The sequence below is a fragment of the Penicillium soppii genome (genome assembly GCF_028829465.1).
Source record: "Penicillium soppii strain IBT 18220 chromosome Unknown utg000005l, whole genome shotgun sequence".
NCBI classification, from domain to species: domain Eukaryota; kingdom Fungi; phylum Ascomycota; class Eurotiomycetes; order Eurotiales; family Aspergillaceae; genus Penicillium; species Penicillium soppii.
Window position 1 is genome coordinate 760,175 of NW_026643235.1, and position 27,402 is coordinate 787,576.

General features: G+C 48.6%; 9 protein-coding genes across 9 annotated transcripts; 4 read left to right on the forward strand and 5 right to left on the reverse strand.

Annotated features, from left to right (window-relative positions):
* Positions 1-186: 186 nt before the first annotated feature.
* N7529_005706 (40S ribosomal uS17 domain-containing protein) lies at positions 187-1,416 on the reverse strand (the record flags this gene model as incomplete). Its single annotated transcript, XM_057241233.1, has 5 exons — positions 187-209; positions 277-322; positions 459-697; positions 933-1,185; positions 1,321-1,416. 5 exons carry the CDS (start codon positions 1,414-1,416, stop codon positions 187-189), a joined length of 657 nt encoding a protein of 218 aa, XP_057096592.1.
* Positions 1,417-1,467: 51 nt separating this feature from the next.
* N7529_005707 (kinetochore-microtubule binding complex subunit SPC105) lies at positions 1,468-6,197 on the forward strand (the record flags this gene model as incomplete). Its single annotated transcript, XM_057241234.1, has 5 exons — positions 1,468-1,707; positions 1,774-2,143; positions 2,200-4,703; positions 4,757-5,378; positions 5,440-6,197. 5 exons carry the CDS (start codon positions 1,468-1,470, stop codon positions 6,195-6,197), a joined length of 4,494 nt encoding a protein of 1,497 aa, XP_057096593.1.
* Positions 6,198-6,632: 435 nt separating this feature from the next.
* Positions 6,633-9,720, reverse strand: N7529_005708 (transcription factor domain-containing protein; the record flags this gene model as incomplete). Its single annotated transcript, XM_057241235.1, has 7 exons — positions 6,633-7,644; positions 7,705-8,244; positions 8,300-8,475; positions 8,527-9,023; positions 9,086-9,277; positions 9,334-9,339; positions 9,573-9,720. The coding sequence occupies 7 exons, from the start codon at positions 9,718-9,720 to the stop codon at positions 6,633-6,635; spliced, it is 2,571 nt and encodes an 856-aa protein (XP_057096594.1).
* A 775-nt stretch (positions 9,721-10,495) lies between these two features.
* N7529_005709 (Dehydrogenase multihelical) lies at positions 10,496-11,552 on the forward strand (the record flags this gene model as incomplete). The annotated part of the gene is made up of 2 exons (XM_057241236.1): positions 10,496-10,605; positions 10,673-11,552. 2 exons carry the CDS (start codon positions 10,496-10,498, stop codon positions 11,550-11,552), a joined length of 990 nt encoding a protein of 329 aa, XP_057096595.1.
* Positions 11,553-12,578: 1,026 nt separating this feature from the next.
* N7529_005710 (bZIP transcription factor) lies at positions 12,579-13,877 on the forward strand (the record flags this gene model as incomplete). The annotated part of the gene is made up of 2 exons (XM_057241237.1): positions 12,579-12,831; positions 13,309-13,877. 2 exons carry the CDS (start codon positions 12,579-12,581, stop codon positions 13,875-13,877), a joined length of 822 nt encoding a protein of 273 aa, XP_057096596.1.
* Positions 13,878-15,504: 1,627 nt separating this feature from the next.
* Positions 15,505-16,878, reverse strand: N7529_005711 (Eisosome component PIL1/LSP1 family protein; the record flags this gene model as incomplete). Its single annotated transcript, XM_057241238.1, has 4 exons — positions 15,505-16,109; positions 16,168-16,351; positions 16,421-16,554; positions 16,761-16,878. The coding sequence occupies 4 exons, from the start codon at positions 16,876-16,878 to the stop codon at positions 15,505-15,507; spliced, it is 1,041 nt and encodes a 346-aa protein (XP_057096597.1).
* Positions 16,879-18,045: 1,167 nt separating this feature from the next.
* Positions 18,046-21,444, reverse strand: N7529_005712 (ssDNA endodeoxyribonuclease RAD2; the record flags this gene model as incomplete). Its single annotated transcript, XM_057241239.1, has 1 exon — positions 18,046-21,444. The coding sequence occupies one exon, from the start codon at positions 21,442-21,444 to the stop codon at positions 18,046-18,048; it is 3,399 nt and encodes a 1,132-aa protein (XP_057096598.1).
* A 385-nt stretch (positions 21,445-21,829) lies between these two features.
* N7529_005713 (tRNA (34-2'-O)-methyltransferase regulator RTT10) lies at positions 21,830-25,412 on the forward strand (the record flags this gene model as incomplete). Its single annotated transcript, XM_057241240.1, has 2 exons — positions 21,830-24,580; positions 24,639-25,412. Coding segments are annotated over 2 exons (3,525 nt in total), but the record flags the coding sequence as incomplete, so codon positions are not given.
* Positions 25,413-25,913: 501 nt separating this feature from the next.
* N7529_005714 (SNF2-like protein) lies at positions 25,914-26,253 on the reverse strand (the record flags this gene model as incomplete). The annotated part of the gene is made up of 2 exons (XM_057241241.1): positions 25,914-25,943; positions 26,077-26,253. The coding sequence occupies 2 exons, from the start codon at positions 26,251-26,253 to the stop codon at positions 25,914-25,916; spliced, it is 207 nt and encodes a 68-aa protein (XP_057096600.1).
* Positions 26,254-27,402: the final 1,149 nt, after the last annotated feature.

Consider the following 27,402-nt stretch of genomic DNA (forward strand, 5'->3'; position numbering starts at 1 on the left):
CTGTTGTACAGTTTCCATCACAGGAGAGTTGAATAAATCTTTTGATTTTTGCGTGGATACACATCCTTCAGCGAGGTATCTGGGACATTGGAACTCGTAAACTATCCCGATCCCCATCCAAGAACTTTCCTGGTATCCTATCCATACCGCTTCCCTCGCCTTCAAAACACCCGGTTGTTTCAACCCTTAGAACTTGGCAAAAGACTTGACTGTAAGGGAAGATTGGTCAGCGAATCTCTTCATTGAAAGTCAAAACCAATAAATTTCGATACATACCGCTCTTCTGCTTGGCGGGGAGAACCTTAAGCACGTTGAAGCGGACCTGCGAGAGAATGTGAGTCAGATATTGATTTGTCAACACATATGAGCGCCCACTGCGTGCTGTTGTAAAACCACAGAGTATGATTCTATAGCCCCAACAGCCGCAAATCTGGACAAGATATCCGGTATCAACATACAGTCTTGGAGAGAGGACGGCACTGGCCGACGGTGACGGTGTCACCCTCCTCAACACGGAAAGCGGGGGAAACGTGAGCAGAGAGATTCTTGTGGCGTCTCTCGTAACGGTTGTACTTGGGGACGTAGTGAAGGTATTCACGGCGGATGACGAGGGTACGGTGCATCTTGGTGGAAACGACCTTTCCGGTAAGGACACGACCGCGAATGCTCACGGTACCGGTGAAGGGGCACTTGTGGTCTGAGATTGAAAATTAGTGATATGAACCACAAGAAAAGCTCGAAATTTGCGGATTCATCATGAATGGTCTTTTCGTTCAGGTTTTCGAGTATTCAACTTCGAACACGGGCGCTTTATCGTTTCCAATATCCTCTTGTTTTTGCCATGCGACCCCTCTGGTCCAATTCACGAAAAGACCATCCATTCCAAAGTCCATCACTTTTCGAGCGTAATTTTCAGCGAATGTCGTGCATACCGATGTAGGTGCCCTCAATGGCGGCCTTGGGGGTACGGAAACCGAGACCGACATCCTTGTACCAGCGGCGGCCAGCAGCGGACTTCTTGGAGGAAGCCTTGGCCTTGGTGTTAAGGAAGATGTGAGGCTGCTTCTGGAAAGCGCGCTCCGACTGGACGGTCAACTCGGTGGCCATTTTTGCGGTGTTGTTCGACGAGGAAGCGGTGTCGAAGATAGGGCGGGTTGTCGGCTGTCGAAGATGAGAAAGAATCGACTATCCGTTGGAATCTTTGGTAATTCGTAGTGTGCGGCACTAACCCCGATCGGGATTAGGGCACTTGGGGCTAGGGCTTTGAAATCATGCCTCAGGCACCAATGTGGTTTGTTTACATCACGTGAGTGCGGAGACAACGCGCTTTGGGCAAGATTGCAGATAGCAGATTACAGCGATGGATTCCGAAGCTCTTTGAATGTTCCTAACCTTGAAATCGATTTTTCGGACCATGCAATCGTGACTCAAACAAATTCTCTGAATGCATCAAATTACTCGCCTACCATGACCACCCGAGTAGACTCCTCGGCTTCGCGACCAAGATCTCGACGGTCTATTGCTCATGTCCCGCGATCGAAGATGACGTCCGGTTTGGACAAGGAGAATTCTACAACGGAAATTGGCGCTTCCCAGTCCTTTGCAAACAGCGCGAAACAGGTCACGAGGGACAAGAAATCCCGAAGCAAGAGTCTGGGACCCGGTGGTCTTGATGCACTCCAACATTCCAACGGCAATCGTCGTCAGGTAGTTATCACCTGAACCCCTCCATGCGCGCGTGCGGAAATTTAGGCCAACTCGAACATCTCATAGTCTACGGCATCATTCCCCCTCAAATCAATCCTGAAGCCTACAGTCCCAGTCTCCCCAGTGCGAAATATCCCCTCGTTTGAAGAAACTCGCCGGCGCACGCCCGCTCGTGGTAAACAACAGAGCCACGAAGGCGCACTTGACGGAGAAAATCAAAACAAAAACGGACTTTTGATTGATTTTGAAACAGCACCTGGACCCCCAGCGCCAGAGAATGGCAATGACGACACTGCAAATCCGTTTGATACCTTCAATGCGACTTCCGCCATTCGCGAGGAAATGGCCGCTACTAAGGAACGCGACGAACAAGAGCGCAAAGATCGTGAACGACAGAATATTTTAGAAAAACGAGCGGCACGACGGAAGTCTATGGGTCCGTCCTCATCATATTGTATTCGGGTAGTCGAAGCTGACACAAATGTTCTACAGCAAATCGCCGGGTTTCCTTCGCGCCCGAGGCAACTTTACATACATGGAACGTGGTGGAAATTCCCGACGACTCCACAGCCTCGTCGGCCGCGAACTCGACAAGAAGGGCATCTGCTGCGGCAAACTCCCAGAACCAACCTGCCCCCTCTTCGCCTGAAAAAGAAGATCCATCATCACCAGCAGAGTCGGAATTTGGATTCTCTCCTGTTCGCACACAAGATCTGAACCAGCTCAGAGGAAGCCACCAATCATCTACGGGTGGCGATGAAAACCATCACGACTTATCATCGAGTCCTTTCAGCGGAAGCTCAGTAGGGAGTGAAGACACTGGCGCTCAAAGTATGGCTGGCGAGGAAGATGACGTTGGTGATTCTTCGGACTCTGATGATGATGGATTTGATGCTGAGAGCACTGCAATGAGCATGGATGATATGACCGCTCGCTCAGGCATTAGTGTTCAATCCGACGAAACCTCCAGCTCTAGCTCTAGCGCCAGACTGAACAAAGCACTGCGCCAGGCTGCAAAGGAGGCAGGAACTGAAGTTGATGAGGGTGGAGAGATGTCAATGGAAATTGTAGACCAAGAGATTACGGGTGCTTTCCAGCCGTGGATTAAGAAGGGCGAAAGGCAAAGCTTTGACTGGGGGGATATCAGCGCCCAACATGGGCAGGAGAACATGGGCCCATCTAAGTCCGCCATCAATTCAGGAGCGCCAGAATCCGATGGAATCGACGAGGACGAAGATCTCAGCATGGACGTGACAAATGCCGTAGGACGCATTCTCGGAAAGCCCCCGGGCTATCGACAGAGCATGGCTCGTCGCACGTCCTCTGCGCAAGAATCCGAGTATGGCGACCAAACGATGGAAATGACCAATGTCGTTGGTGGCATTGCACAGGACAATTCGCCATCAAAGTCTTCCGAGAACGACGAGGATGAAGGAATGACAATGGAATTCACTTCGGCCGTCGGCCAAATTCTAGGCACCGGCCCTTCCCATGTGCCTGAATCCGATAACGCAAACAGCGACCAAGACAACTCCTCGGATGATGGCATGGACATGGAGATGACCGGTGCCATTGGTGGTATCCTGCAGTCCGGAATTGAAGCCAACGATAAAGTGCACGCGAAGATGCTCATGGAGTTCGAAACTGATTCGGGGCAGTTAAACAGCTCGCCTTTCCAGGCTAAGGTTCGACAGTCTCCTGCTAAATCTCCTGCCAAATCACCGCTAGCTTATCAGATTGCCGCCGTTGCTTCTGAAAATGGAAGCCCTAGCCTGGAAACTGTCCGGGCTAGACCCTCGCGACGTAGCTCCGCCAGGGGATCGTCGAGCACTCCCAAGTCACACAGCCGGCAACAATCCCCCCATAACAAACCATCGACTCCCCCCAAACAATCCACCCCTCAAACGAAACCGACTACCCCAAGCAAGACCCCCCCGTCTAGCAATGTATCGTATCGAACTGCGTCGCCAAAGAAGCTTTTCAAGCCTGAGCTCAAGCAGTCGGCTGACAAGCGCAAGTCTCTGAGAAAGAGCTTGTTCGAACACAACGCAGCAACGGGAGAGTCCACTCCACTGTTCAAGCTGCAACCACGCGAGAACCGCCGCTCATCTGGTCTGGGGATTGACAAAGAAGGTCTCGGATCTCCTCGCGTGGCAGCCTTACTTGATAAGCGCCAGTCACTTGGAGACAGTACACCGCAGTTTGTTCCCCAGGAGAACCTCCGATCTGGTGTACGCTTTGAAGACCCCGTCCGAATGCAAGAGGAGGAAGAACGTGATCGCGAGGAGGAGGAACTCAGAGAAGATGGCCATATTCCGGAGACGCAATCGGACCGAGACGTTACGTCCAGTCTGAAGGATATGATTTCAAGTCTCAGCCCCAAGAAAGCTAGGATCGGTAGCCGCAAGAGTCTCCATGTTGGGGCCGCTCGCGGAATTCTTGGCAAGCGCCCTGCTGAACTGGACCTCGATGAAGACGAAGTCGAGAACTCTCCAAAGCGTCTACGAGGCCATGATGTCAGTCCAGTCAAAGGTGTCAGATTGCCGGCGCCGATGGCCACAAGTGCTAATGTTCGCCGATCAATTCTGTCCCCTGTCCGTAGAGCGGCCAGTTCATCGCCTCTCAAGGGTAGCACTACACCTTCTCAAGAACCACGCAGTGCTTTCCAAACCTCGACAACTCCTCTTAAGCACGGGATTGATGCTCTTCATATTGCCTCTGACCCGCAGCAGCCAGAAGAGGAAGCTGAAACTCCAGTCGAGGAACCCGTTGTGGAAGTCGAGCAGATTCAGTTACAAGACTTTTTAAACATGACCAACATCCATTTCATGGAACTGACTACGACAAAAAGACGACACACAACTGCCCCAGGTAGTGTTACTAAGAGACTGACCCGAGCCTCTGGGGAAAATCTTCCAAAGCCTGGTTCTATCACGTTTGATGACTGTGTGGCGGCTGGCTTCTGCACGGTGCCGATGCTCGAGCTGTACCAACATGTAAGTATGAATAATCTCAGACACTTCCGCCACTGCTAATCACGCTCTCTCAGTCTTGTCGGGAGCTGAAATCGTACATCTCGGAGGGCCGGCAAGTTATCCGCTCCATTGAAGCCGAGACGTTTGCCGAAAACCCGCCACTCTTCCAGGAGTATGTCACTGCTCCGCCGGATATCCGACTAATCATGGACAATCAATTCCGAAATGTCAAAACCCATGCCCGTCTTCTCAGCAAGGCTACATGGTATGAATGGCGGATGAAGCTCCTCGAGGGGCTAAAGGAAGGACTTCATCGCCACGTGGATGAGATGAAGGCAGATGATGAGTTGCTTATAGAACGCGAGGAGTTACTAAATAGCAGTGTTCCTCCTCTGGTGGAGAAGCATGCATTGCTCGAACAAGAAGCAACGAACCTGCAGCATTTGGTAGATGAGATGGAGAACTGTGACCAAGATGAACTGCGCAGTACGCGAGCAAAGCTGTCTGATATCGATTCTCAGATTGCAGCCAAGAAGCAAGAACTTGAGCAACTGCAAGAAGAAGTCCAAGAGAAGACGACCTCAATTGCGGTTGGAGCTGAAATGCGCGATGAGTACCTAGCTCAAATCCAAGAGGCAGAGCGCGTGACGGAGAAGTGCCGTGGCTGGAGTGCCCGGGAGATCAATGACTTGAAAGGTGAGTTTCTCATATGTCCAAGCCCGTGTTGTCTGATCGTGTTGCTTACTTGGAATAATAGCTTCTGTTCAACGGATTGAGCGTCGAACAGGTTGGTCGATCATTTCGGCCTCAATTCCACAGGACTCTCAAGCGGGCCCATTATTGAAAATGGCCTACCGCGATCAACTCCAACTAGAGTTCTATCCTGGGGCTTTTGCCTCCAAGAATCGAGGCCAAGATGAAGTGAAAAACCTACCTATCATTTTGACCTCCCAAAAGAATGCTAATATCTCGCCCATTGCTTCTTTGGTTCTCCACTCTCTGCAGCGCCATCTGGCTACGGTTCAGCAGTCCACTGTCGCAGCCAAGCAAACCTTGCAGTTCATTTCAAGCGCCTGGGACCGCACCGTCGGTCTGGAAAACGAAGCGCGCATGCTAGAATTCTGTGGTGTCACCCGTCTCACATTATCAAAGCCTGATGACGGCTCTCTTTCTTTACGTGCACGTTGCACGCTCCTCGGGAACGCCAACGCTTCAACCCCTGGCCACAAAGCTGCCTCGAAGAGTGACAGTGCCAAGAGAATTGACGTCGACTTCACTGTCCGCGCCCGTATTGATCAAACCGACACCGAGAACACTGTCGGTTCTCTGGACTTCGATATTGATGTTCTAGCAACGAAGGTATATGGCTTCGGAACAGGCAACACGTCCGGTCTGCCCGAAAAGGAGCTGCAAAACATTCTCGGCAAGGGACTTGGTCAGAAAGATGGTGATATTCAACTGGGGAATGGGGTGTGGTGTAAGGCAGTCCGTACACTTACGGCCTCTGCGTTTTAATTATTGACTTTTTTGTAAATGATTCCCGGGGGTTTTCATGAATCGGGTCGGGTTTTGGGTTAGGATTCGGAAGGTCGGCGCTGGGTGAATGTCTTTGCCTTGTGAATCCAAGGCATGGGATAATTGGATTATATTACTTTGGACTCGGCGCTTTTATACCTAGCTCTTACTTTCATATTCACTGATCAGTTATCTATCTTCTACTCTGACTCTGTGTGTGAAACAAGTCACTGCTAACAGCGACATATGGTACAAATGCCACAAAAGATGCCAATTCCAAATGCTGACATCCAGTTCTATTATGCTAAACCTGCTAAACAAATGTACAAGCAGCTATATTATCATTCCGGTCATGCATATACAGAGTAGAGAGAGAAAGCGCAGCGCTAACGATCAAAAACAGAAAAGAAGTCCCTCGATCCCACAAGACCGACCCTAGAAGAGACCCAAGAACCCATTCGACCAAACCGAATCAGATCCCTGATTTACATCCTCCTGCCCCTCAGGCACATATCCGTACCCCAAATTCTGGGCATCCAGCCCAGCAGCCTGGGCCGCATGGCCATCAACTGCAGGTGCGCCATTCATAAAAGACTCAGCCGACAAAATCGGCATAGGCGGATACCCATCAGCTTGGACAGGGTGAGGGGGCGGGAAAGAATATTCTGCGGGGAAGAGGCCGGGAAACATGTTTCCGCCGTAGTCCCATTCGCCGGACATGGGGACCTGGAAGAAATCGGGGATGGGGTTGCTGTTGTAGGAGTCTGGGGAGGCAGTGGCGGTTTTAAGAGCTGGGGTCGTCGCTGCTGCGGAGAAGTCTTGGGAAAGTTGCCAGGCGGGGATTGGGGCGGGGATTGCAGTGCGGGCTCCTTCGTGGAGAAATGTGCGGTCTAGGTTTGTTGTTGATGGAGAGAAAGTTTGAGCGTTCATGTATGAGCTTTGACTGTTGTTGTTTGGGGTTGAACCTGGGCCTGGGCTCATGGGTACAACATAGCCGGAGGAATTGACTGGGGGGAGACCTTCGAGAGTGTCAGGGATTCCGAAGTTCATTTGTCTGGCGGTGTTTGATGTTTGAACGGGAGCGGTGCCAGATGTCTTTGGCGTGCGCGAGGTTGCAGGACGGTGCTGTTTTGGATGTTGTGTTGTTTTCCGCGCGTGGTGTCTTTTAGCTCCTGGCGGTTTATATTCTTGATCTTCTTCGTCAGGGGCACGAGATCTTTTTTCCTCTTTCTCAACTACAATCCTGGCGATGCGCTCCAATGTGGCGCTCATGCGAGTCATGAACCCGGCATAGCTATTTGGCCCGTCGCCGGGGACGAGAGTTGCGAAGAAGCTTGAGGCCATTGTGAGGGATTGAAGATCTGCTCGGACTTGAGAATGTCGAGTATCCCGTAAAATGTTTGAGAACATTGTTGTTGCCGCTAAGAAAACGTAGTATAACAGGGACCTGATGTTTGAATGGTGAGTTTTGGGGCTTTATAGGTCATGGGGAGGGTTATTTTATTACCAAGTCCATGCGATGTCTCCCCATGGCATATTATTGATGAGCTTCAGTGTATCGCGAGCGGCCTGTGCACCGATGGTTCCTGATTTTGCAGCGTGTGCTTTGCTGAGCGACCGCAGATCCTCTGGCTCATCTCTGGCCATCACCATGTAGTTAATAAAGACAGGTACCCGATGAATCATTATCAAGGCATTGTGATAGACAAAGTGCAGACCAAGAGAAGCAAACCCGAATAGAAAGTCGCCTTCAGCAGACTTCAATTTTGGTTCACTAATGGATGGAGAATCGAGTCTCCATTCCTCAAGCTCTGCATGTAGCTCTTTGACTGTCTTGTAGATTTCAAGTGGTGGCCTCAATAATGCTTTGGCAGAGTACAACCGGCTGTATATGCGACCTTTTATGAGAGACATCCGACACATTTGGCGGAAGAATGTTATGTTGCTTGAAGAATCACCATGCTTATCGCTGTCCATTTCTTCCGGAAGAGGGACATCGAAGTCATCTGGATGTTGAGATGGTGCGTTTCCAATCCTTAGGCAAGTACTGATGAGGTATTATTAGCAACAAAATTGGTGTTGTACGAGCAAATTATGTTTACCTTTGATCGATGACAAAGGCAACCCAAAAGACGCGCCTTCTTTCTTCCTGTTGGGCTGGGCTAAGGTCTGGCCTTGCAATGTCTCGGTGAAGTCCCATCCGTTGACCGGACCGCATGGCCGCAGTAATGAGTGGTAAAGCTGATTGGGTACCAGAATTTCCGCGAAGGAAAAAGGCCTTGAAGATTGTTAGCATTGAGTCTAGGAACAAAAGGGAAAAGCTACATACCATGCTAATCAATGCCTGTATACTCAGCAGATCGGTGCGTTTCAGAGCCAACTCTGTGAAGACCGACATGGCGTTTTTAAAATATAACTCAGCCCTCTCTTTATCCTTTTCTGACTTGTGGCTATTAGAGGATCGATATTCATAAGCCAGGCAGATCACCATGTTGATGCTGGCCCAACGCGCGGCATCATCGCATGTTTGCTGCGTATATTGCCATTCGACCATTTTCATAAATGACGACTCAAGATAAATTGGAAACAGACGATTGGCCGTTCGAAAGAAATCCTTCATTAGAGAAAATACCTCTGACCTTGACGGCAGAGGTTTAAATACTTGCGAGGCAAATAGATCATGGAACACATCTGGTCGCCACTGATTCCAAGGATTGTCATGTATAGACTCGGGCGAGATAATTCGTAAGAAGCTGACATCGCCCGTTTTACTCTTGATCCACTCTATCCCTGTTCGCGATAGAATTGACAACGAGCAGGATTTTCCTTTCCATCATGTTAGTCTCTGATTGTTGGCATAGCATATATACCAGGTTTCCATATCTTACCGAAATATCGAGAATCATCTCTTTCATCTGCTCGAAAGATGGGAGTCCCTTCTAGATCCCCAAACTTGGTGGCCAACGAGGATGCAAGTGTTGAAGGTGGGATTGAAGTGGGCGAGATATCAGGACTTGCCAGTGTATCGTCTTCATCAGAAAAGTCGTCATGGCCCACATCGCTCTCTTGCAATATACCAGCTGTTTTCAACAGTGACTCAACCCTGAAAATTCGTTCTTTTAGAGAATTGACATACTCATCACTACCGCAGTCACATTAGCCATGTCTCACAATGAAATGAAATAGAGATTCCCGGACCTTTGCGGATCATCCTGCTTCTCTGTCCGCGCGGGGAGAACACAGCGGGTACCGCGGCGCAAGCATTGCAGACAAGTCGCACTAGACCCTTCGACCTCGCATTTGGTCTTTTTTCGATGGCACATCTCACAAGCCTAATTACCCCGGTTAGCAGTTGGAATTTGCGCCGGAACCCACCGGGTAAGCTGAGAAGCGATAAGCCAAACCCACCCTCGAATGTTGTCTTCTCCACCCGGAATCCATAGCCAAATACGTTCAGCGGAGAGGACAGGGCGTTCAGGTGCCGACAGTTGGCTGTGAATTGTGATCCGCCACTTGAGGTCATGGGTGTGCGCTCATGCCAAGACTTTTGGGAAAATTCGCCCAACGTTAATGGCGTGGGCGAGGTACTAGCGGGAGATCACTGTTTCTTATTTTGATCTCGCTTTTGTTGAATATTAAATTAATCCTTGAATAAAGGATGTCAAAGGAAAAAAAGAGAGAAAAAGCTGTATGAATAATCCACGGACGGATGTCGGCACTCCCGGACTCCGTTTGTTCTGGGGTACCTTTGGTGGACCTAATTGAGGGCGGGGTTGGGTCCCTGGATGTAGTTCGATGTGAATCATTCTGATACTGAATCTTCATAATGGATGGAGTGGTTTTTGATAATTTGCAGGCGGATGTTGAACGTGTACATATTCTGAACATTGAAGCCGATATACGGCATGCTCATCCGTCCTGGCATTGAAGACCACAAAAATTGATTCTAAAGACGATCAACAGAAAGACTAGAATCTTTCCTAGAGATCCCTTGCCCACGGTTAAATGAAGTAAATATAAGCTTAAATCATTGGGTCCACGGGTGTATAGATCATGTGTAGTCAGATTGCAATCTCTCCAGGGCTGTTTGGACCATATCTGGATAATCTGGATAATCTCGACTATCTCGACATATCGCGACATAATATATGAAGAGATAACAGCAACCAGTCATATTGAGCTGACAAATGGAAACCCCCCACCTGGGCAGGAAGAGAAGAATACAAGTAGTGGGTGTCTGCTTGTTTTACATCCATGGATTATTAGAAGGTGGACTTCTGTTCAACTTACCCGTCACCATGCGACCTGCTACAATAGGAATTGTCTCCATTGGCGACATGGGCCTAGGCATGGCCAGGCTCTTGAAAAGCCACAACTACCGAGTTGTCACGGTCGCAGAGGGAAGAAGGTACGGCCAACTCCGACACCAGACCAAACCAAGACCAACTCCAAAACCAAGAACTTACGGTGGCCAGCGAGCACACGATCGCGAGAATCCGCTCAGCGGGTATTGAGACCCTCTCTACAGACCAAGAGTTAGTAGTGCAAGCGGACTACGTTTTGTCAATTGTACCGCCGCGGAACGCAGTGGCGACAGCAAAACGGATCGCAGAAGCCTACGCCTTGCCATCGACGGCCAGTTTCCGAGATGACATAGAAGATGTGGACAGCCGACCGAAGAGGTCCAAGCTATACTACCTTGAACTCAACGCCGTACCGGCGCGACTAGCATCGGAGATGGCGGCGCTGTTCGACGAACCAACCACGGCCACTGAGACGCCAGGGCGGTGCCACTTCCTCGATGGCGGAATCATTGGCGGCCCGCCGACAAGCACGCAAGACGTCTGGAAGAAACCTAGCGTGGTGCTCTCGGGGGCGGTGGATCTACCTCCTGCGTTTAAGACTCTGGCCAGTGTCCTGAATATGAAGCTTGTCTCGCCTCGGATTGGCGCGGCGTCCACGCTCAAGATGTCTTTTGCGGCGTTGACAAAAGGTCTGACCGCATTGTCTATATTGTCGTTCTCCACCGCACATAAGGAATCCCTATTACCCGAGCTTCTAGCTTTGCTTGAAGAATATTCTCCGCGCACGGCGGCTCTAGCGACGAATGGTGTGATTGGCATGAGTCCCAAGGCGTACCGATGGGAAGATGAAATGCGCGGGATTGGAGAAACCTTTGACACAGAAGGAGGTTGGGATGGAGTCGGGGTCGGTGTTTATGGAGGATTTGCTGAAATCTATCGGACCATTGCGGAGGATACTATATTGGGCGAGGAGCGAGTAGAACATCGTGTCAGAGGTACGACAGTTGATGATGCGGCACTAATCATCGCCAGCCGGAAGTCAAGTCACTAAGCACGACATAGACACATATGTCATAATTTAGGATGATCGTGGGATGTATTTTGTAATTTTTTCCTCTTTCATAGTTTCGCCAAGAGTGTTAATATGATGGTCACAGTCCGCGTCATCTGCCAAGTGGAGAGAAGAAGTGCGCGGGCCTCGGTTTTGGAATTTAAATTACGAGGTCTGATACCACTCGAATACAACACAGACACACTCGCTCCCACTATAAATGCGCTACTTGGGTCTGAATTTAGGTACCAGGAATAGTACTTTACGGTAAGTGGGGAATTGTCAGTGGCCCCTTTTTTCTTTTCTTTCGTCGTGTCTCCGTTTTCTCCAGATCAAGGTTATTCTGGTTGGGTATATAAAAACATCTCTTGGCCATATCGCACAATTATATCCATCTATATCACTTTTTTTATATACCACATATACTCTTTGTTTGTATCTTTTAACCATATTACTCTTATACATTGTATCTTAAAACAAGAAGCGGTCAGGTCCCCCCTCTCCCGACGGACGAACCAGAAGTCGCGATCACGACATATCTCCATTCTATCAGATCATCGACTAGGGCCATCTCTTTCCACTTACAAAGCCTTCACATTTACTTTGCCTCCCCTTTTTTTATTTTTCCAATTACTATCTCAATTCTGATTCGTTCATCCCCTACTCCCCATCTATTCAAGTGGACCGCGGCATGCGACGATGAAGTAGTCCTTTTTCCAAGGTGATCGTGGCCGAGAACTCAACTTCGGAAGCCACTCTACTTTACTTCCAAAGCCACTTTACTGTGCTTCCATACGTCGTTTTGTCTTACTTTTTATTTACTTTTTTTCCACCCGCATTTTATTTATTTATTTATTCATTATCTTCTCTCTGATTGCTTCATTTGAACAATCCAGACTTCCTCATCTGGGGTTTCCGTGGTCAAGAAGAATCAAAGCCCCTCTTCCGCTCACATAACCCTAAATCAGCAAGCCAAGGGGGCCGCTCTTGATTTCTTATTTCTTCCTTCCTACAAGCTACTTCAATATGCCTGGGGAACCACCTGCAACAGGCCCTGGCTTTGACAAACTCGAAAACTTCAATTTCTTGATGTCGCGCCACGATCCCGCAGCCAAGACTCGACAGTACTCATTTGACGCTGATACCGGGCTGGTCCCATTTGGCAACGTGAGCATGGACTATGATCAGACGGAGGGAATGGGCGGCTTGTCCGTCAGCTCCTACGATAGTATAGAAGACGACCGAAGCTCTCTCGATCTCCGGGGTTATCCTTATCATGGTACGTGTTAAGCTGTCCTTTTGTTTTAAGAATTTTGCCCAAACGTTGCATTTGTTACGCCATCACCCTGCATTTTGGTTCGTTTTGAGAAAGTTCGGGACTCAATTTCAGGAATTTGAAGATTCATCTCCCCATATCTCCATGTTTTTAATGAAATATGCCCTTGTATTCCCGTTTTCCAAGCAAGAAGACTTGAATATAGCACATATTCAAGCGGCGTTCTTTCCCCTGCTATTTCTATTTGAGTTTTTTTTGCCCTCTACTGCAGACAAGGTCGATCATGGATGAGATCACCGTCGGTGCTCCTAAACCAATTAGCGAGCACGCAATCCCGCATCCAAATGGCAACCCAAGACGCCATAGCCAGCTGACTCCCTTGGCTTAAACGTCTCCCAAACCCCCTTCATATTTTGTGAAGACATGATTATCATTCCCCGCTTGGGGCTCTTTCCTACGGGACGCTTACCTCTACCCCAGGCGAAAAATCCATCAACTACAGCATCCCAGAACACATGATGCCCTACTCAGCCCATTCAATCTACCCGCCAGTGCCATATGCGCCCGACGACCTCGGCCATGCACCAGGCGCTCTCACTCCATCCGACGTCTCGTCGTCCATCTCCCCGCCCAATGGACAGATGGGCAACACCAAGTACAGCACCTCCATCTCCGGCGACCGCATCGCTGCCGCCCTCAACCAAGAGGAGGGCGTGCGCGGCGCTGCAGAAGAAGATCGCCGCCGCCGCAACACAGCTGCCAGCGCCCGCTTCCGACAGAAAAAGAAGCAGCGTGAACAGGTCCTTGAACGGACTGTTCGTGAGACCACCGAGAAGAACGCCTCCCTGGAAGCTCGCGTCGCCCAGCTTGAGATGGAGAACCGTTGGTTGAAGAACCTCCTTACCGAGAAACATGATGCGACTGCCACTTCCACTCGTATGCCCGCCCCGCCCAAGGATAGCTCGGCTCTCGAGTCAAAAGGTGCTGGGATGTCGACAAGACAAAAACATATTCAGCCTAAGAAAAAGGGTGTCGGAACTGATGAGTGACGCAAAAATGAAGTTGTTTGTTTTTTGCGTTGTCATTTCATGTTTCCGGTTTCCAGTTTCATTTTCTTTGCTCTTTGTCTCTGTATCATCTCAGCCGCGGTCTCTACTCTAGGGCGTTCGCTCCGATTCTGCATTTGTTATACAATCTTTGCTATTTTGTCTATCCTCCCATTCTCCTAATGGTCGATCTGCCTCGCCGAACGGAGAGGTGGGAGAAAGACACAAATGACGATATTACGACCCTTCTCTTCTTCTCGTCAGCACGGTCCGTCCGTGTCCTCTCCGACTTCTAGGGATGGTCTTTGCTCTACACTTCAGATCTGACACTTTCGTTGATTTATATGGTACTCTCTACTCTCCACCTATATATGGGCCCTACCATGATTGCTTGATTACCTCTGGCCCCCCTTATATCTTCACGCTTCCTATCCTCTTTCCATCAGATCGTGTATTGTGTGTTGCGAAGGCTTTTTTTGTTTTGCTCCCTTTCCCCGAGATGGGAAAGATGAGCTAGGGATGTGGGGTGTTGTGGACTGACTCGAGGATGTCTCGAACTACTTGCTTTTTTATATTTGATGCGATGGGATCTGCTTTTCGGTTCCACTCTTCGCTAGCTATATGGGTCGAACTGCGCAATATAAACTTTGGTTTCTGTCTTTTGTTGTCAAATCGTTCTTCATCACTTTCCTCGGTGCATGGGCATTGCTTTTGCTCTGTAATGCTACCTAGGTAGTCCAACGTCAATGGCTTTCGTGGCCAGGTACATATGTAATAGCCACTACAACGCATTGAAAGATGCAAGATCACTGCTGGGTGGCGTGCTATATCTGAAAGATTTGCTCACGGCGATCAATCGCCATTGGAGGACGGTCCACTGATCAGTGTAGGGAGTGGCTTTCTTGGCTCCATTTCCTGGGGTAAGGGTCTACCTCCGACTAGGCACATGCACTCACTCACTGCACTGTTTAGCTACGAACCGATTGAGGACGCCCAAACATATTTTGTCTTTCAAGTTGCGTTTACGTTACGTGATCGGAAATTCCGACTTCCTATCAAAGGCAATGAATACGTTACGTTCCGTTGTGTAGATAGACGTAGACATCTTTAGTAAAGCAGGAAACAAATCCATTAAAACACCGACTTAATTACCCTGGACTATCATAATCCTTCCAAAGACAAAGTAAAGTAAATTGAACAAAAATAAGAAATCCAACGTACGATGGTATTACATCGATTAAGGAAAAAGGGCACGGGATGAAAAAAGAAAAAGAGAAAAAGGGAAAACCCAAACCAGATATCGCATCATTCGTGTTCAGGGCACGATCTCCATACTCCGGGGAGAAACTCCACCGGAACCAGAATAAAAAAGTGGACTTCCCCGAGCACGAACAGCGGATGTGGGATGACGACATGCGAACGTGTCGAATGGATAATCCCATTGCATGATGTGCAAGATGTCCAACTCGGGAAGAAAGCACATATATCGGAAACACAAGTCGGAAACGCGGAATATTCAACAGAGAAAAAGAGCGTAAGGGCGGGGAAAGGTGATGCCTAAGCGCCAAAATTCAGCCGTCAGATTCGTGAAAGGTCGCTAGAATTTGTTCTCTCTGTTTTCATCATCCATTTATGCGACAATGGGCTCACGCTCCTCCTCGCGGCCTCGTACTTCGCCGTCAATGGTGCTCACACCATCATCACCGTCCTCATAGTTGGGGTGCTGGTCAGCGGGAAGCCAGGAGTCACGGTCACCGGGCAAAGGCTGGTCCTGTGAGGAGAGATCAACTCCCTCGCGGTTCTTGTTGAGGTTGGTGCGGTGACGCTGGGAGAGAGTGCGCGAGCGCTGGGAGAGACTGGACTTGACGACCGCCTTGGAAGATACCCAGTTGGTCAAGGAATCCTCACAGTCCTGAATGATGGCCTTGGAGGCATCATAGCCGTCATAGGCGTGGCGAGTCTCACCGGGAGTGACAGGGGTGTCGTCGATGAGATCGAGGAGGTGCTTGCCGTAGCCGGCAACGATGGCGACCTTCTCGCAGTGCTCGCGGAGGGCATCGAATTGGTACTGGAACGCGGCCTTGACCTTCTCGCGGGTGATGTTGGACAACTGCGCTTCGGCAACGAGGGACTCGGCTTCCGCACGAACGAGCTCTTGCTCCAGGACGACGATGCGGGGAGAGTTGGGATCCTTGTACTTGAGCTTGGCGATTTCATCGGTGATCTTTTGCTTGCCTGTGGGGGTTGATGTCTTAGCAAGATGGAGCGGGGCGCGACACGGGGGATAACGTACGGTCACGGCTGGGCTGGACGGAAGCCTCGATGTTACGGATGCTCTTGATGGTCACACGGTACTGGTCGTAGCGGTCGACGAAGAGATCCTCGAGCTCACCGATCTCGTAGATCAGCACGCCGAGCTTGTCCGTCACATCCGACACATCCTCGTCACAGGCTTCACCCCAGATGGAGAGTTGTTGCTACAATTCAATTAGCTTCCAATTTATCGCAATCACCATCGCATTCCGATATTTCCGAGATTGACATACAGCGACTTCCATGCGCTCCCGAGCGACGAGCTCCATGCTGCGCATGACGTTCTTCTCCATCTTGACGAGCTGCGACAGCTTTTTGGCGAGATCGGGACCGAAGGCACCGGCGGCATTCTTACGGAAGGCATGTCCTAATTGTAATTAGTAAATTTATTACATTTCCGATGATTACTTCCGACGAGAGAAGATCTCCAATTCGACCTCGGCCACTGCCGTTCCCCAACCCCTCGGTGGGACGGGGGTCGGATAGCGGCCCGACCAGGCAGCCTCGAGACAAGGAGAACCACCGTCGCAAGCACTTCAATCGCAAATTCAATCGCATGATAATGGAACTCACCGATGCCTCCTTTACCTAACCATCTTCCGCTCTTGGTTGTGGACAAAGGTGGAGGTGGGCTCTCGATCTGCGAAGCGGTCGGGGCGCGCGACTGGCGCATGGAATAGGTACGGTGCATGGCGAGAGTAGAATAGGGAATAGGGGGTAGAGATAGAGAGGAAAGTAGAGGAAAGTAGATGTAAGATCAAAGTTGTTCCTGCAGAAAAAATTATTAAATTAGAGAGAAAGACTTTCGAGCTGCCTTGCGCAGTAGTGACGTGTGCTAGAAAAAAAGTAAGAAAAAGAGGGGAATTCTTTTCTTTTTTTTTTCTCTTTGGACATACAGCAGTTACAGCAGTTTGAACGGGATGCGACGGAAGATTCGAATGCAACCCGGATCGACACAGGGGTCAAGATATATGGAGCAAATGACAAGCTAAAGAGAGGTTCTCCTGGAAGCTTTCGGGAGGTGACGTCGACAATATTTCTGCCCAGCAATGAAAATGATCAACAAGTACTAAGTAGGAGAACTCAACCAGGGGCTTCGGGATTGGCGGAGTAAATGAGAACAAGAAACGCTAAGAGACACTAAGCGAACATGTTCAACAGAACAGTGTTCGGTAGTTCTCTTTTGTTGTTTCAATAGCGTCGATTTAATCGAGTTGGTTTTTTCTTTTTTTTGAGTCTTCACGATCACCGACGTCATCTGATGTCATCACGAGGACTCGCCCTGTCATCGATAAAATCGAGTTGCATCGAAGAACCTGTTGTGCCTGGGAATAATAATAATTACTACTATAATACTTGGAATTGAGGATAAAAGCTGAAATAATGGAAATAACATGTATAATAATGTGGGTACATGTGTAGATAATTGGGTCTAACTGCGATATTAGAGCTCCAGTAGCATAATTGGACACCTTCAGAAAGCACATAAATATTGTACGAACCTCAAACTAGCTATTCTTTAATGAGATCAAGCAATGGAATATCGCATCCTATTGCATATTGCATATTGCACAGTTCCACAAGTTCCACTGATCGCTGAGATCGTCCTGAACCATTTCGTGGGGAACCATGTGGAATATTTCGATTCCGTCTAGAACCCTTCACAACTCCACTGCCGTACAATATTGTACATCTTAACTACTACGTCTAACATACTAGCTATTAATCACTTTAGGCTCAAGTGTATACTATACGGCTCCCTTGGATCTTATATTATTTTTGATTATTGTACATGGGACACAGAGATAAAAAGGAGGTAGAGGTAGAGGTAGGACTCGGCCCAGTAGGCGACGGATCATCATTCAAGGGAATCCGTGCGGCGCGTCTTGCGCTTCTTGCTCGTGCCCGCGTTGGATTTGGTAGATGTCCCTCGTTTGCCTTTCTTTTGAGCACTAGAGGTCTCTTCCTCAGCCTCAACATTTGGATCATCGTCCTGGAAGGTTCCACCAGTCTGAGCTTCTTCTCGTAGTCGAGTAAACGCCTTTTCCATACGGCTTGGTCCACTGCCTCGAGTTCGAGGTGCAAATGCCCCTGCGCCCTGTGGACCTTGCATAAATTGTGTGATATTCGACTGTGTTCCCTCCTGACCGCGCCGATTCATATCACGAATGACCGGAACTAAAACCTCGTCTGTGCGCTCCTGGCTCCATCCGATTGTCGCCATGAGGAAGTTTCTCAGCCCATTTAGATCAGGAACACCCCATTGGAACTGGGAAGGGTCGTTGTCAACTACGGGTTCCAGATAGGCTTCGTCAACTCGAGTATCAGGAAACGTGGGCGGCAAGAAGATTTTAGACGCCTTTTTCCGGAACTTTTTTCGGAAGGCCAAGTGGACATCGTCTGGATTGTTCGTGCCCATTTGCACCTGGGACCACCAATCACGAAACTCTTCAAGGCTCGAGAACTCTGTAACAATCTCTAGAGCTGTGACGGGGCCGATTCCAGGAATGCCTTCTGTGTAATCGCTGCCCAGGAGATGGGCAAAGCTTATGAGCTTTTGTCTGTGGAGAGCGTATTCTTTCTCCAAGTCAGATGTCAAGTAGCACTCGACGAATTTACTTTGATTGAACATGTTCTTGTAGACTCGTGTTCCACCAAAGAGGAAGATATCACTATCATCTGTGACAATACCATCCACGAGACCGAGTGAGACCAATTTGGCACACTGCGCTTCAGCTTCCATCGGCGCGGTGATATATGGCAAGCCAAAAAGAGTCAAAAGCTGCTGACACTCGTTAATCATAATAGTGGTCACCTCATCGGCATCACGACGCTCATTTCTTTGCTGACTTCGTAGCTGCTTCAGCTCTTGTTCGTAATCAAAGACTTCCTGATTGGGAGCTGCATGATTGAGAGTATTGGCAAATCGTACATGTTCTTCGCCCTCGGCTGCAAGCTGTTTGAACAAATCTTCATCCTCTGGATCGCTGTAATCGGCTTGATCTTGCGCGAAAGCTTCGGGTTGGTCAACCTCCTCGAAAAGCTGGGGCTGGGGCTGGGGCTGGGACTGGGCTTTCTCTTGATGGGAAATAATTGTGATCTCAGGGCCCTTCATGGACGTTCTAGTGACAACGTCTTCGAATTCGGGTGAAGCAGAATGTTCAAATTCTCTGCGCGGAGACTGTCCATCGGAGATAAACGCCTGTTCTCGCTCGGGTGATTCAGGACTTTGAGGTAATATTTCGTGGATGTTTGTATTGCTCTGGGCTGGCTTGCTTGGATCTTTCTCGTCAAGGCTTGTCGTTATTTCGTGATAGATTTTTTCAATATCCTCCACCCTTGCAACTTGCTCCAGATCGTTCCCGTCAAGTTCGGATTTTCCTTCTTCTTTTTCTTCTTCCTTCTCTAAATCAACAACTTCCTTGGTGTCAGACAGTTCATCGACGTCGATAATATCCGGTGAGCGGCGATTGGAGAGAAACAAATGATCTGGCGCAGTCGATAGCTCATCGTGTTCTGGATCGTGAACTGGATCGACGATGAAGTCGGCATTCGAGCGCTCGCCAACAAACCATGGTGGGAGTGGACCCGATTGCTTTTGTTTCGGGGTGGGCTCTTTCACGAAGCCTCCTGCGTTATCGAACACCTCGTCAACTTTATCATTATGCTTCGTCACTTTTGAAAGCTTGATAGATTCAAATGGCAGAGGTCCACTGAATGGGTTAGGACCCTGAGAAGGCTTCTTTGAGACTTTTGTTTTCGCCACAGCAGCGGCGAAATCCATTCCATCATCGCTTTCGGAATCGAGATCGGGCATCACCTCATGAGATGGGGCTGACTCGACCGGCCTATTCATAGGAATTTCGGGCATAAATTCATCATCTGTATGGTCTGGTTGCAAAGAAAGGGCAATGGCCCGATCTAGGTCGTCATCGCCATCAAAAGACTCATCAGTGTCATCGTTCGGCTGCTGTGCACCAATATTGCCCTCGGCCTCAACAAAGAGCGAATCATCTTCAATCTGCTGCTGACGAGGATGGCTCGCCGGCCTTTGCTGCGCATATTGACTTGATTCTTGTATCGCCGTTCTCATGTCGAAGTCCTCGGCCTCCTGCAATTGAAGCGATTGGTCAAAGGCACCCTCTCGAAGAAAAGGAAGTTTCGGAAGTCGGTTCAAGCCTTCGATTGGGACATCCTCAAACTCGTCTTCATCCGAGGCCTCATCATCATCGGACAAGACTTCGGGCCGATCTAGGTCGATCGGCCTTTCTTCTTGGCCTTCCTTGTTGCCCACTACACCTAGAACCCATCCACCTTCGTGCTCGCGATCTTTGACCAGCACGTACTCTCTGCCGCGTTCTCCTGCGATGCGCTGCCCAGAATTGTAAAATGCTTCTTCTCCGTTCATACCATTGATGTTCATTAATCGTTGCGTTAGGTCATTGCGCTCCGCAACTCGTTCGATTTGAAACCTTGAAAATGCCATGCGGTCAGGAAACATGGTATCTAGCTGCTCTTTAGAGTATCCCATTCGAAGGCGGCTTCGAAGTCTCGCGGCATTCAAGATGTTGTATCGATCGGTTGCTGGCAGACTGAGAAAAAACGCACTGTCGAAGTCGATTTTAGAGAAGTCATAGAGGTTTATATCTTGGCCCTGGTGAAAATGACGAGCATACTCCTCCAATTCTTCCTGCGACATGATACGTGGGTCATTTGGTGCGCCCATGTCCTGGAGTGAGACGTCTAGGTTTGGTAGATGGTATGCGTCTTTCTTCTTGAAAATGCGATTTTGCTGTTTTTCCTTCTCTGTCATGAGTGCTTCATCTGCATAAACCGGGACATCAGGGACTTCTTCCTCTGCTTGTGTTTGGTTTCTTTGGCGTCGGCGAGTCTCCTCTTCCTCCGCACTGCGTTGCAATTGTACCGCGAGGAGCTTTCCTGCGGTTTTCACAGCATCTTCCCGGTGGCCTTCTCGTCTCTTCTTTCGGCCGGCAATCGTCTGCCTTTTCATGACTGGAGCGCCACCATCAAATACAAATACGGGTTTGATACCGAAATAAAGCAGCTTGCATATCCGACGAAAGAAGCCCACGACATGAGAGTTCCGGAGCGCATTGCCCTCTTTGTCTCGTACCGCTTTCAGGAATTGGTAAATCCAAATCGACGCGTCGACGGCGAGTCGCCTTTTATTGAGTGTTTCAAGTTTGATAGGGCGAGCGCAGGGCTGCACAACCGTCCAGAGGCCGGTGACACCCATCGCGAGTCAAATCACCGGATTTTAAATTATAAATTTGTGTTAAAAAGAGATGACATGGTAAATTTTCATGTACAGAGTGCTGGATCTCTAGGGCGGAACAGGACTTCGCGAGAGTCCACCTGCCCAGTTGGCATCAATGACGTTTGACTCAGCGTGATTACCTGACACGAGATCACGTGTACACTTACGCCATATATGGACTAGTGCTGTTTAAGTAAGCATGGGGAAATTATCAAAAAACTAGTGGGCTTTTTTTGGAGTTTAGTGGGATGTACTTTATCAGAGACAATTGAGATATTCTGTGTAAATACTTCTGCCCAATGTGCGTAGAAGCCAGCAATGTCTCTCTCACTTGAGGTCAGTGCTTGATATTTGTAGTTAAAGAGCTATCTCACTGACTCAAAAACAGCATATTGATGCTTGTCTCCCGATAACAGCGTTAAAGACATTTGTTTGGGGCGAGAGACAATTTGTCTTTCAAGGTCAAGGCTCTTTGTTTCGTGTGATTGATGCCGTCACCGGGGCAGTATCTACTCAAACCCAGGCATTCAAACGAAACAATGTTCACGGTTTTATTATCTTGAACCAACAGCCACAAGATGGCTTAAGTCCTGTTCAAGTTCTCGTATGGGGTGGTCGCTCGGTGCGAGTTGTTAACTTCTTTCTGCCATCCCGTATCAAGCCGACTCTGTCGATCTCAAGTGCAGAGTACATTGCTCCGGATTGGATCATGAGCGGATGTGCAGCTGCCGCAACTGGCCATTACGGGGGATTCTTGATCACTGCAAACAACGCACTTCTAAGTCTCGAAGTGATTGATAGTGGGTCACCTGAAAATGAAACCGCTATATCCATATATCAATTGGCAACAAGTGTAAAATCTATTCTTTACTCTGCCGACGTGATCGCGCTGTCTCCTTCCCATGTTCTCATGGCCTCCGGTACCGTCTTTGGGGAAATCATCGTGTGGTCTTGTTTCTTGGATATCAATGGTTCGCATAAAGCTAATGCAATTGGCTCCATTCACCATTTTTTCACGGGGCATGATGGATCAATCTTCAACGTCCGCATTTCCCCTCAAATACCGTCCTTGAATGGCAGGCGGTCCGGCCGAGTCTTGGCTAGTTGCAGTGATGATAGAACTGTGAGGATCTGGGACATTTCAGATTGCGAACACAAGACGGCACAAGATCCTTCTGCATACTCAACTGACGGCTATGATCTACGAAGTACGGGTTTCGGCCCTGTCGAGGCAGGCGAGCAAATGGTTGGATCTGAATCATGTGTAGCTCAAGCATTTGGTCACGCAGCTCGCATCTGGGCCGTTTATTTCAGATCTATTGAAAATAATGACCAAACCCACATGGGGCTAGTGTCTCGCGGGGAGGATTGTACATGCGTACTATGGAACCTGAGCTGGCAGACATCATCGGCCAGCGCAGCGACTTATGAGCTCAGTGAGGCTTCTTCAATACAGCCACATATTGGAAAACACATCTGGTCCCTGGATCTTCACAGACTTGGCTCTGAAACTGTTGTTTACACAGGCGGTGCCGATGGAGCGTTAAAGCGGTTTTCCATCAAGGAAAACGATGATACATACTTGCCAGTTGCCCCTCTCCCGGAGCCAGAAGTCCCTGGATTCCAGAGAAAGAGGAAACAACCAGCAATTGATAGGGCAAGGGCTTTTGTATTTGTCTCCTCAAACTACCTCCTCTGCTCATCGACACAAGGTCAAATGCAGCTTGGATATATAAACCAAGCAGAAGAATCAGGTACTACTTGGGAAGCACTATGTGAAGCACCAGATCTTGGATCTTTTGCCGTGATGACTAGTCTTCCTCAGAAGGGGTTAGCATTGATCGGCAATTCTCGAGGAATGGTTCGACTTTACAATCACGCTGCTAGATCTGTCACCAACATTGCAGACGTTGGCGCACGACCTCTTGGTCTCTTCTTCCTTCACACCAACTCTCCTGCCACAGGTCCTGGTTTTCCTATATCCTCCAACCCCATCACATTCCTCGTCTGTTATCCAACAAAAGAAGAGATTACACTTGTCAACGTCTCTGATTGGGACAGTGAGAGTCCAAAGACCGAAGTAACCACATTTGTGCTGCCCTCTACGTTTGTGGTATGCAGTGCGTCTTTTGTCTTCGAGGGTCAATATTTGATGATCGGCTCAAAGGCAGGCGGCCTTGCTGTGTATCAAACTGCGAGACGCAATGAAGATTCTGAACCAATATTGCTCGACCGACGTATTCACGGTCGAGAGTTTGTCAACTACATCCACCCGGTGTCATCAACTATCGGAAATGGAGGCACAAAATCTGAATTCGTATTGACTTGTGGTCGAGATGGGACTTATTGCGTCCACGAATTGCAGATATGTGAAAACAAGACTGATGCACTTTCGATGCAGATAGTGCATCGCACATCATCTACGATCGGTGGTAATATCGAGGGTGCTTATGTTGATGAAACTACGGGTGACTTCATGTTGTACGGCTTTAGATCTCAAGATTTTGTCCTGCGCAATGAGTCTAAGTTAACAGATATCATAACCATAGCTTCTGGTGGATTCCGCCGAGACTGGTCATTTTACCCAGGAGCAAAAGGTGAAGATGCTTTCTTCGCGTGGAGAGATGTGGCTTCTTTGACAATAACTCGCATACGGCCTAATGCTAACCACCTGCTTCGAGCTGGGGCCCACGGCCGCGAACTCAAGGCTGTTGATGTATACAGTCCTCCTGGTGGAAGCCAATCACTTATTGCAACAGGCGCAGAGGACACAACCGTGCGTCTCTTCGCACCAACCTGCTCAGTAACCGCTAGTCCGTGGGGCGCCTTTGAGTGTGTGCGCGTCTTGGATACACACATTTCTGGTATCCAACAAGTGACATGGTCCAAGGATGGAAGATATTTGTTTACCAGTGCGGCATTTGAGGAGTTCTTCGTGTGGAGTGTCCGCACGATTCCCTCATTCGGCATTGCCACAAATTTGTTGGCAGCCAGTCCCAAAGAGGACGCCAACTCCGATCTCCGGATCCCGAGCTTCAGTGTGTTGGAAGTGAAGGAAATTGATGGGGAGCAGGGTTTCCTCCTGTGTCTCGCTCTCTCAAATTCTTCTATCAAAGTAAGCACATCCCTAAACCACGAGAAACTTCTTGGCCGACACTAACTCCTTTATTTAGATCTTCCATTTCTCGCCGTCTAGAAGTCAATTCACACTTCTGGCTCGTGGGACATACATGACAAACTGCTTGACGCAGGCTCATTTTTTGGTCGCTTACTCCTCTGTGAATCTCATAACCGCAGCCACTGATGGCTACTTCACACTCTGGGATCTGACCAGCACCCTTGAGCGGTTTTACACAATCTCTGAATCTAATTTGGAGGCCAAACACGCCTTCGACAATTCGTCTGTCCCAGTGGATGACATCACATGCGAAGATCGATATCAAATCCATTCCAATAGTATCAAGGGGATGGAGTTGCTGTGTTTATCTGACACTTCCACTGTGATTGTGACTGGGAGTGACGATAACTCTCTTTCTGTGTCTCTTCTGCGAACATCCCCATCAGAAGCTGCGCATGTGGCCACAATTTCCATCCCGGATGCTCACGCAGCGGCTGTTACCACGGTCAAAATACTTAGGCATGAACAATCTCGGGATGTTGTTCGCAATGCTGAATCCACAAACATCACCGTGGTGTCTTCGGGTAATGACCATCGAGTCAAGATTTGGTCGATCATCGTGGACCCAACACAGCCTGGCACACAAGGAATCACTGTGCAATTTTTACTGGACAGATACAGCGCGGTGGCAGATATAGCATCAATGGGCCTTGTCAAAAGCCCTAGCCACATGATTTCCGCAGATAACGATGCCCCTGAAACCCCAAAAAGCGAAGCACAGTTGGTGGTATGCGGTGTCGGCATAGAGATGTTTAATATCAAGTCGTAACGACACCGGCTTACATGATGATGACGGGATGTCTGATGTACATAGAGCTCTGATTTAATAGAAATATAGATGAATCATGTGAGAACAGAGAATATTGAATCATAGCCTATGTTCTACTTATTTGTATGAATTAATGAAAAAAGAGTATTGTGACTTCCCTACATCTGTACATAACCCCCTCGTACTACCTTAAATTAGTCCCTTCCATCTAGTGCGCTTTTTCCTTCTCAAACTCTTCATCGTTCTCGATTCACTCTTTGTCTTTCTTACTTGACTCTTCAGAAGAAGGTAGTCTAACACGCATTCTTTCGAAGAATTGATTTTACATGTGTGAATTCAGCAAAGAGGAATACTCCCAGTAATTGAGGAAATACAATGCATTTCCTTTGAGACCAAAGATCACAAGATCATTGAATCTTTGGGAAAGTCAACGTGGATCGAATCAACGATCACTTCAAACCCACTTCAACCTCACTATTGACTATGATCCCAGGAATATGTTCAATGATGTCGAACCAGCCAGATTACCTCCTTTGTTAGGTATGTGAATTGCGAGCAATATGGAGATCTGGCTCACATAAACTAGTAGCAGACCTCGACACGATCGATGCATCTGTAAAGCACTTGGCAGACCGAAGGTACGTTTGAGGTAGAGGCAACTTACCTGCACCGAGTGCAACATTGGAGTCGCTGTAGCGAGGGTGATCTTCTCAGATTCCTGCGCGCGCAGAAGCCGGGAAATCTCAGAACTGTGGTTTTTGAAATCGTGTGCCTCATCGGCGATGACCTCGTGCTGAACCTCATCTAGGTAGCCATGATATCCGTGCAGCGGGAGCAACATCCTAGTACATCCGTGGGGGGCACTTATAAACGTGAAGGGCAATCTCAAGGATCTCACGTTTCCACATGACAAGATCGTTTATGAGATGCATCAATACCTCGCAGATCAGGGACCAGCGGAAAATGTGTGTCGACTACAATTGAAAAGGAACGCGTGACAGCCGCGGCGCATTGGCTGAATGATAACAACAAGGTAGGAGTGCTGGGCGAGTTTGGTGTGAACGATCAGTGCGAGACGGCGTTTACCAGGATGCTGAGTTGGTTATTTTGGCGATACATCTGACTGGATGCATTGCTGTGGGCTGCTGGCCCTTAGTGGGGTGATTATATCTTTTAACAAAGAGCCTTCAAGTGGCGCAGCCTATGCGGGTGTATTATCGATGCTGAAACCATACACTGTATAACTAACTACATATTTGTAAACATATATATCGTACAAGGGTGATCGTGTGAGCTGCCAAGCGCGGTTGCTAGGGCATTTTTGAGCCTTCAATTAATTTGGTTGGCAGATAGTGCAGCAATCTTCCTGTAAGAGTAGGTTAAGAGTATATCAGTCTTGGCGCCAATTTTGCCATGCGATTGTTAGGGTCATACGTCAAATGTACCGGGAAGAATCAGGTCTTGAGGATCTGCATGCGTGGCTTTTTGTCGTAGAAGTTAAGATCTGGAATATTGAGAGCGTTCATGGATAATGGTCGTATATAATTTCGTCAGCGGGGGCTTTTACTCCAGAAAAGTTTATGTTAAAACATAAATATAGAACAAGGCATCAACATTGATAGTCTACCGGGCGGAATGTGTACAAAGCTTCGGAAACCGGCTAGTGCCAAGACAAAAACGGGGTAGCCTATGAGTACAATTATTGTAGAACATGTCCACGGAGTGTAAAAGGGAAATTTGTTACGTTGGGTCCACAAGGCTGTACGGGGTAGAAAGGATGACGAGGCCTGTTGTGGCCACTTCCTAGGTGGAATGTTGATCCTTGGGCGGTCAACCATGGTAACCCGATACATCGAAATTGGTATTCAGGTACAAAATTTTGGTTATCATTCCCCATGTATCTGCTATGTCTTGATAAATTGTGTATAAAAAAAGTCAAGGAAAGCAGGATAAAACTAACATAATTATTAATATTGTCTGAAACATGTAG